Source organism: Aphis gossypii, chromosome X (genome assembly GCF_020184175.1).
Source record: "Aphis gossypii isolate Hap1 chromosome X, ASM2018417v2, whole genome shotgun sequence".
Taxonomy (NCBI): Eukaryota; Metazoa; Arthropoda; class Insecta; order Hemiptera; family Aphididae; genus Aphis; species Aphis gossypii.
Window position 1 is genome coordinate 37,999,377 of NC_065533.1, and position 10,195 is coordinate 38,009,571.

Below are 10,195 nucleotides of genomic sequence, written 5' to 3' on the forward strand. Positions count from 1 at the left end.
TACACATTTTGTTTTGTACAATAAATACGTTATCAAGAGTATAATATACAATATAATATAATACAGTAATTTTTTTAAAAATTAAATTATATTTTTCATAACTTTTATAAAGTTAATAAAAACCTATGATTTTAAAAATAAAACTTGATTAAAAACTTATTATTTCGAACTAATATGTTTAACACTGAATAAAATAATCAACATACCATACTACATTATTGAAAAATAATGGATTTTTACTTCAAAACTTTCAATTCCGGTACTAATTTTTTTTTTAATTTGTGATAAATTATTATTCACATTGTATATTTTATACTTAATTAATAATTATTATAAATTATAATAAACTACCTACTTAAAAAAGTATTTATTTATTTATTTTACCTATATTATAAATATTAGCTAAGTGGTAACAGTTTATGATTATCACTTGACAGAAATAATATTTAAGTAAATATATAAGTAAGTCAACACAATGTCTAAGTCGAAGCTTAATCGAAAAATGATATAATAATCATTTTCATGAATTTACATTTCATCAGACATCCTTCAAAGCACCAAATCGTTGTAACTTGTACCATCTTTACCAAACGTATCTTCAATCTACTTCTTCTTAAAAGATTTAAATGTGAGTATTACCCACATCTATTACAATAGGTAGGTACCAGTGGCGTAGCCATGGGGGGGGCCAATGGGCCATGGCCCCCCCCATCGGCTAGGGTTAGGTTAGGTTTATCAACGTTTATGCATAATTTTGTTTATTTTATACATATGAAAAATTCGTTGAATTCGCTTTTGCTCTTAATTCTTATCAATATTATGTTCGATGGTAATTTTTTCTTATCAGTTTTTTTTTTTTATCAAATCTGATGTTAAAATTATATTTTGGTGACTGGTGAGTCCAGTGAACTAAGGTGTACTCACTGTGTGGATACCAACCAGTGGCGTAGCACCGAGGTTGGTCACAGTGTTGTCACCGCACCGTAATAATCATAAACCCGGTCTAATTGTCACGATTCTAGACTACCGTACCATGATAAAAGAACGTTATTTTATCATGCGCCGTACCACGCCGACGTACACCTTGTAAGTTTCACGTTTCGTAGTTTCGTACACATAAATCATTTACCTAATATATATAATTATTATTATTTATAATATAGTCATTATGACGTCCGAAAAAAAGAAGATGTTCCCATTGTTTAATTTGGTTGTTAAAAAACATAAATGCTCTGAAGAGGTATGTAAAATAATTATAACATTCGTTATTAGTCTATTTGAACACGTTTGACATTTATATTTAATAGGACGACGTTGTTGATAATAATCCATGTCAAACATATGAAGACGATACAATTTCTGCTAAAGACTTAGAGGTACGCTGTATTTTTTGTACATACCTATTAATATTTTACTTAATTTTAATTGCTTATATTATACTATATTACTACTATATTATTTATACTTTAAAGACTGCTCCAGTGCCTATCATCTCAGCTGTAGAAAATCATAATGATATGCATGATATTGCTTCTTTTATAAAAAACCGCTCTTTACATGAATCTGAGATTATTGCTTGCTTGAAATTTACTTGGGAGCCACCAGTTAGCTTTGCTTTTCCAGTACAATTAGAAGGCAATCGAACCCGTAAATTTCAACATAAATATTTACAACTATTTCCTTGGTTAGCTTATAGCAAAGATAAACAAGGAGCTTTTTGTAAATGGTGTGTTATTTTTGCAAATTCTGGTGGAGGAGTTGGCAACCAGGTAAAATAAGTTTTAGAATAAATATTTTATATGCATATTAGTACTGAGTAGTATAAAACACATTATGCTTTATACATACAAAATACATTTTTATTAAGCTTTATTTTTTTTTTAATTTTTAGCCTCTTGGTAAACTAGTTAAAATACCAATGGTCAAATATAAGCATTGTCTGACTGATTTAAAGAATCATGCCAAGACTGAATATCATCTTCTTTCAGCACAGAGGGCTAATGATTTTTTGCATAACTATGAAACTGGAAATGAAAAAGCTGTTAATGTACTTCTTGACAACCGTAATAGGCAAGTTATTGAATATAATCGCAAACGGCTCATACCTATAGTAAAAACAATTATATTCTGTGCACAAAATAATTTAGCTCTACGTGGTCACCGAGAAATAGGTTCAATAAAAGATAATGACACAAGAGAAAAATGTTTGAGTGGAGAACAAGGAATTTTTCGTGCCTTACTATCTTATAGAATTGAATGTGGCGATTCAGATCTTTTAACTCATTTAGAAACTTCCAAAAAAAATTGTACTATGATTAGTCCTACCATACAAAATGAAATTATTGAAGCAATTAGGCTTGTTATTCAAAATAAAATTGTTGAAAGAGTTAAAACTTCTAAATTTTATTCTATACTTTGTGATGAAACCACCGATGTCAGTACAGTAGAGCAACTTACTTTATGTGTTCGGTATGTAGATGTACCTAACTGTGTAATCCGTGAAGACTTCTTAGGTTTTATCAAAATGGAATCAACAACAGGAATTGCTATAGCGACTGCAATTCAAAATGAATTAGAAAATATAGGTCTCACATTGGAAAACCTTCGTGGGCAAGGTTATGACGGCGGTTCTAACATGTCAGGTGTTAATAATGGTGTACAATCATTAATTTTAAAAAAACAACCATTAGCTTTTTACACGCATTGTTTAAGTCATTGTCTTAACTTATGTCTGTCTAAAGCTTGTAATGTACCTGCAATAAAAAATATGATGGGAACTATTCAATCTGTTTCTGGTTTTTTTTCCAACTCTGCAAAACGAACAGAAAAACTTAAGTCTGTTATAGAAAGTACTGAAATTTCAGAATCTAATGAATCCAGTTTAATTAAAAAAAAAAACTTAAAACTATCTGTGAAACCCGATGGGTTGAAAGGCACACAGCTTTAATGACTTTTAAAGAATTATATGTGTATATTGTTACTGCATTAGAAGAAATAAAATGTGGAGATTCAAGCAGAGAAACATCAAGTTTGGCTACAATGTTAGAGTGTGCTATAACAAAAAGTGAATTTTTAGTTGCGTTAGAAGTGGCAGTTACTTGTTTTTCTTACACAATAAATTTGAGTAAAATTTTGCAGAGTAAAAAACAAGATTTGTCAAAAGCTTTAGCTGATATCACTGTAGTAAAGGGAGGTTTAGAAGCTCTTCGTGAAGATGTTGACAGCTATTTCAAAGATATATTTAATGAAGTGACTTCAATTGCTACCAAAGTAAATGTTGAAATAAAAACACCACGTGTGTGTGGAAGACAAACAAATAGAGTAAACATACAAAGCAGTCCTGAAGAATACTACCGAATAACAATTTTTATTCCTTTCCTTGATAGTATTTTACTACAACTACAAACTAGATTTAATCAGCAACTGAAAGAAGTCATAGCCCTTGAAGGGTTAATCCCTGCCAATTTTAGTGCATACAATAATGACTCCATATTAAGTGCTGCATCACTGTATGAAAATGATCTTCATGAAAATGCTTTAATAAACCTCAAAGCAGAATTAACTATGTGGCGAAACCAGTGGAAAGACAATACAGCAGAAAAACCAGAGTCAGCTTTAGAAGCATTACGTTATTGTACAAATGTATTACCTAATATAAAGTTACTACTCCAGTTATTTGCAACTTTACCGGTTACATCAGCGACACCAGAACGTACATTTTCAACTCTTAAATTATTGAAGAATTATTTAAGATCAACAATGAACGAAGAAAGACTTAATGGGTTAGCTATGGCAAAAATAAACAAATCTGAAAAAATCACAGAAGAAGAAGTAATCAAAGTATTTTCATCAAAATCTCATCGACGCCTCTTATTATTAGATTGGTCAAAATAAAGTTTGTAAATTTAAATTTAATTATAATAAAATAAAAACATGTTAAACTTAATATAAAAATGAATTTTTATTATTAATTGTTGATTATGTTTTTTTAGTAGGTACCTATTTTGGGTTTGGCCACCCCCATTTTAAAATCCTGGCTACGCCACTGGTAGGTACCTACTTCCAAGCCCTAATAATTGGTATCTAACAAGTTAATGATACTATTCTCGATGAAGTGGTTCACTTAAATAGAAGTAAAATAAATTAAGTACTTTTTATCTTACTATTAAAATAACATGTTAATGCTTCTTATCAAATTATTATTATTATTATTATTAAATATTATTAATATTGTTAAGGTTTTTTTCAAAATGTTTAAAATGTAGAAAACCATAATACCAAAAAATATTAAATTTATAATTATAACGATTTAATTTACTAATTTATAAATAGCTAAAGCAGTGCGCATATTTTTAAATACCTATATAATGTTCAGCGAACAATGGTACCAAAAGCCATGGGCGCAATTAGGGGGATTAGAAGTATTAGCCCCCCCCCCAGTTTTAAAACTAGCGCCCTCTAATAATTTTGGTATTTATGTATAAAAACGTCCTTTGCTTACAAAAAAATACTAAAAACAACTAGGTAATCATCAGATATCAGGCTATCAGAGCATAATGAATGAAACAATGTTATTCAACAATTGAAAATTTTTCAAGATCAAATCTATTTGTTGAACCTTGTTTATTATTTCCCAATTTTTTTTCTACTAAACTTTGTCGTCAGTCATATTATTATCATGTTCAGCAGCGACTCGACACTACGACAATAATATCGCGAAGTATTGAATAATATAAACAGACCTGTGTCCGATTTTCAGGGTTCAGTGAGGTAGGACAAACTTATGGATATATTATACTATAATATTATAGGTACTTACATAGAAAGATATATGACAAAATTAATTAATGTTAATAAAGTTACAGACTCATTTGCAGAGCAAGATAGATTTATAATTCTTGTATAAACATTTACATAAACATAACTCTTATATCTACATGTAAATTGTAATACGTCTTATTGTACCTATTATAGTTATTATAAAATGTAACTAACGTAAGTATTCAAAGTTAACTTTTTATAAAACATTTTTGCTCGAAAAGCTATTAATACCACATATAGCTATAATTTAATTTAAATGTCCAGAAAATACAGCGCTTTAAGTAGTTAGCATCCTTAGTTTTTTTTTTATTGAAATTTCGCCACGAGCAATACACAATTGCAACATTCACATATCACATCATATACTTAAATTATAATATATATTATTGAAGAATTAAAACATCGATGTGTAGTCTGACGAACATATTAATAACATATTATAGTGTATCCAATATTTATTAACCCCATTAGCAATGAAATGAATGCATGCAGTTAAATACTAAAATATTTTATTTTAATCTAAAAGTTCAATATTATGTTATACGTTGATACATTATTACAATATTCCATGGCATTTCATTTTTGAAATTCGTTTAATATTCAACTGCAGGTTAATAGTATGTTCAAAAACTATAGAACCGATTTATTTGAAATTTTCAGTAAATGTACTTGTTACTTTGAATGTATAGGCGCACTAAGAAAGAATTTTTTCAAAATTTGCATTTGAAAGGGTAAAAAGAGCATAAAACAGTTAATTTTCGACAGACACAAAATCCTATGTTGTTGCCATGGAAACAACCATGTAAAATTTCGTCGCAATCGGTTCAGCCGTTTAGGAATGTAACTTTATAAACTAACAGACATACAGAAATCCAACGAATTTAACACACAGTCCTACTACTTATTATTTTTAACGGGCTACGAAGTGGACGGGTTCAGCTAGTATATCATATGCATAATATGAATATGTAAATATAGGTGTGCTATTAGTGGGCTTCAAAGATGTTTTTTACAAAATTGGTGGTCCACACAATTAAAAAGGTTGCGGGAACCGCTACCTTAACTGATACTCCTATCAGAGTTAATATAAATATAAAATTCCTCCAGAGAATTATTGAAGGCACTTATGAATTATGATACATCGTCTCTCCTATCCTGTGTTCAATTTCGAGTTCTCAACTCGCTCCATTGCTCCATTTGTCGTTCCTTTTCGTACCTCCAATTACAGTCGCAATCGCCTCATCGACCATTTAATGCATTTGGCAAATGAATCCACCAACACTGTTTATTTTCTGTTTTTTTCTAATTCTTTATTTTTTCTTTTATTTAGTAAACAATTAGATGTTAATTGTAGTATTGTAATAATAATAATATTATGTAAGTTTCTTTTGTAAATCTACCTTTGTAAAATTTCCCTAACGGGCGTTAATTAATAGTAAATAAATAAATAATATTGTACATTTGTTTATTTTAACTATATACTCGGTAGGTATTTAATATTTATTATGATTGGTAAAAATAAATTTAACAAATCTATTAAACGTAAAAAACTATTAGAATAAAATTAATTTTATTGAACACATTGCTGTTAGTGTTTATTGTAGTATGCACTATTTAGTAGAATTAGATAATAATGGTGATATTTTACATAAAATCGATGTTTAACAATGCCAAAGATTCAAATAAAAAGGTACTAATTTATGTCATTTTGTTGAAGAATTTTCCATCGACGTTTTTCAAAACTGATAGTAAAATACCTACTTAATTGTATTATTTCATATTTGATTAAAATATTTTATGTTTGAAGAATTTCAAATATTTTTCATTGAATATAAATCGATGTATAAATATATAATGGCAAAACCACATTAACAAATCGTATTTAAATCACCTTTAATTCATAATATGAATATGTTTGTTTTTCATCAACAATTATACTCGTAATTTAATAATATTTGCTCAAATCTTACTTAAATAGAATCATTTATATTACATAATTTTAGAGCTAAATTTATCGTTTCATAAAAAACGACTACGAAAAAAAATATTTTAAATTCTACAATTTTGTTTTAATCCTAGAACTCTTACCTTATTTTACACTTTTGCATACCTATATGATATATACCCCTTTTAATTTATTCCAATTCAAATATACTTTTATATAATATAAGACTATAAAATGTTTAGAGAATGTTATTAAAATAATCATCATATTTTTTTATTTATTCAAAGAACTTTATTTTAAGTACAAACACAAAATCTTACACAAATACTTTTATTTTATTTATAGTAAGAATATTTTAATTCATCATGAACTAAACTAATAATAAAAATTCTGCTGTTTGAAATAATGCATGCTGACTAGACGTTCTACTGCTTAAACAGCAGAATTTATATAATTAGTTTAATAAAAATGATGTTTTAAAACACCCATAAAACAAACTATTTTCCCGCAGTATCACGATTTTCAGTGGTATTTGTAATGGCGTTCACGAATAATTTTTCCATAGTTCATTATGTAAAATATTAACATCATACCGGCAATGTAATGAATTAACGGTGCTGCTGTTGAACGTTTCGGTTGTACATATTGGTGTGACCATCTCCAATAAGCGCGAGAAAATAACCCAACTATTGATTTTGGTGATTTATTGCGGCGCTTCACCCAATCGGTAACCTCACAGAGTTTCAGTTGCGAAAACGGCGTGTCGGGTGTGCCGTAAAAACGGGCCGGATTGTACGGTCCGTGCACTTTGGGATTATATTCGCACGGATAGTCACCGATGTTATCGATCTTATACGATCCTGCAGGACGGTCAAGACGATCTTGAAAATTCTTTGATGTATTCTTGACTAAGTATAGACGAGAAAAACAACAATGTCGATTATTGCTCAAGGTAACTATCGATTTAATAATGTAATATCGTGCATTAAACTTACTATGACAGTTGATACGATCGTAGAATCTTCGAATATGATCCATAATAGAAATCAAATCTACAAATTATTTAAATAAATCAAACGAAATGTTGAAGAAATAAGTGAATTGATAATTGGTAAATGAAACACAAGTTATAACTGTAGTCCGTTGCCATAAATACGTATAACTGCGTAGCAACCACGGATTAATATAGGTACGTATAGCAACTGAAGTTAACAATAATAATTACTGTACCATAGATTCGAGGTTTATAGATAATATTATCTATAAACCTTACCATAGATTGACCAAAACATCATATTGATGCACAGACTGACAGACTTCTATACTAACTAGATAAGGAACTCGTATATTATTTATATTATTAACATTGAAGCTCGCGATCAGTTTTCGGCATTTTTTCGGTTGGCAAAACATTACATTTCCTATAAATATTAAAATATGTATTAGGAATAAAATCGTTTTTAATGGTAAAGTATAGAAATAAATGAAAAATGATTTCTATAAAATATTTTTAATTTTTTTTAAACAACAGGTTTAGACATCATAAAATACAATACAACAAAATTAATATTTACCATTTAAAATACCATATAATGCCAACCGAAAAACCTGTCTTCAATTTATAGCAGGAGTTCGCTATCTAGTTCTTAATAGAAATCTGTGTATTAATGTTCTTAAATAGGACATCTTTAAAAAAATAACTATTTGATATGAATAGGATGTTAAAGAAATATTGAATTATTTGAAATTTGAATTTAACTTATAAAAAAATAACATCTGAATAATATACAATTAACGTTCACTACAAATATTGTAAAGTGATCTTAAAATTAACAACTATTAGATGTTTAATAATTGATAGTGACTGTACTTGGGATGTTGTATGTATGATTATCATACATAGAAGTTAATACGTCTTATACTGTCGGTAATAATTTAATTTAATAACATCTGTCAAACATATTTTTAAGATGTCCATAGTGGTTTCATTAGGCAAACAAATTTGACATCGCATAGATGTGTAATGCGATGTTCATTGACATAGATATAGTATCGCACAGTAACTATTGCATTGCAATTATTTAATAATATATTATATTATGTAATATTTATTTATATGCATATAGTTATTGGGAAAAACCACGGCTGTGATATTATATTATGGTCGACTCAAGAGTCGAAATCGGAATAATACACGTCATTTACTCATTTTATATTTACAGTTCGTCGTTTGAATAGTTGCACATTCACGTATTATCCGTCATGTATACAAACACGCGGTGCTACAAACTATATTATATTTTTGCCGAATTTAAGAGTTATGACGTTTAAGTACACGTACACAGCTGTTCAGACTATATACATAATTATCCAGCAGTAGTTTTTATTTTTGCAATTGCAAAACTTTGTATTACATTGCTGTATACATAGTACATACACCCACGTGTTCTGCTGTTCTGTGAATTAAATTTTATTATCGTTTCGGACCGTTGTGAAGATCGAGTGAAAAGTACACAGCCCGTTGTTCGACCATACAGTTGACCACAATGGATCAAATTAACAATCAAACAAAGGTAATACGACGTATACTATAATAGTATAATACTATATTATAATATATTATCATATTAATAAATATAGTGTTTGATATCAAGAATTAATTAGGTATATTTCTATCAGTAAGCGTACTTACTAGGTACTTACTTATATGAAATAGTTTATATTCGGTAGGTACCTACCTATTTACCTAAAATTGTTATCATTATTTATTGGATGAATTTATTAATACATAATAGGGTTGTTTGAGAAAGAAAATACATATTCTGTAATACCTATCACTTGGTTGAAAAACTCTAAAGAAGGATTTTTGAATTGTTCATGACCTAATTCTCGGCGTGTACGGCCATGTCAATAATGAAAAGCGGTAAACCTTCATCTAAATGGACCATCCATCCTGTAAAACTAATAGAAGCATTTGATAATTTATAAAATTAGCACAATATCACAATACTTATAGGAAATATTGTAAATTATAAATTAATTTTTTATAATTTTTTACCTATACTATATTTAGATTCGTATGAAGCGGCTGCCGCAAAAGAAATCAAAATATTTATATCATCAGGCGGCGAGTCACAAAGTGATTCCGAACCAGAAGATCTAAAAAATTTCCAAGATGAAGATTATAATGCTACTTTGAATTATGTTATAAAATTACTATGTTAAACTTGAAACTATTTAAAATTAATTTTAGAAATTCTATACCTAAGTACCTATAGATAAGTTTAAATAATTTTGTTCGTTAAGATATTCATTATTATAATATCAGGTAGAGATACTACTTTTACAGTTACTATACCTACTTTAATATATTTTTAATTGTTTTTGATATTATTTTAATTCTTTAGGTTCCAGTAGTGATGATGAAGT

The 10,195-nt window shown here is 28.4% G+C and overlaps 3 protein-coding genes across 3 annotated transcripts; 2 read left to right on the forward strand and 1 right to left on the reverse strand.

Annotated features, from left to right (window-relative positions):
* The first annotated feature begins 1,168 nt into the window (after nucleotides 1-1,168).
* Nucleotides 1,169-2,947, forward strand: LOC126552498 (zinc finger MYM-type protein 1-like). The gene is made up of 4 exons (XM_050207203.1): nucleotides 1,169-1,240; nucleotides 1,308-1,376; nucleotides 1,473-1,769; nucleotides 1,892-2,947. The coding sequence occupies exons 1-4, from the start codon at nucleotides 1,169-1,171 to the stop codon at nucleotides 2,945-2,947; spliced, it is 1,494 nt and encodes a 497-aa protein (XP_050063160.1).
* LOC126552499 (uncharacterized) lies at nucleotides 2,947-3,894 on the forward strand. The gene has a single exon (XM_050207204.1). The coding sequence runs from the start codon at nucleotides 2,947-2,949 to the stop codon at nucleotides 3,892-3,894; it is 948 nt and encodes a 315-aa protein (XP_050063161.1).
* A 3,394-nt stretch (nucleotides 3,895-7,288) lies between these two features.
* On the reverse strand, nucleotides 7,289-7,804 carry LOC126548871 (putative ATP synthase subunit f, mitochondrial). The gene has a single exon (XM_050207205.1). It carries the CDS (start codon nucleotides 7,802-7,804, stop codon nucleotides 7,289-7,291), a length of 516 nt encoding a protein of 171 aa, XP_050063162.1.
* Between the last annotated feature and the right edge of the window lie 2,391 nt (nucleotides 7,805-10,195).

Coding starts and splice junctions, on each gene's coding strand:
- LOC126548871 (XM_050207205.1), bottom strand. CDS start 7,804: ATGGATCATATTCGAAGATTCTACGATCGTATCAACTGTCATAGTAAG.
- LOC126552498 (XM_050207203.1), top strand. CDS start 1,169: ATGACGTCCGAAAAAAAGAAGATGTTCCCATTGTTTAATTTGGTTGTT. Junction 1,377..1,472: donor TTTCTGCTAAAGACTTAGAG/GTACGCTGTATT, acceptor TATACTTTAAAG/ACTGCTCCAGTGCCTATCAT. Junction 1,770..1,891: donor GTGGAGGAGTTGGCAACCAG/GTAAAATAAGTT, acceptor TTTAATTTTTAG/CCTCTTGGTAAACTAGTTAA.
- LOC126552499 (XM_050207204.1), top strand. CDS start 2,947: ATGACTTTTAAAGAATTATATGTGTATATTGTTACTGCATTAGAAGAA.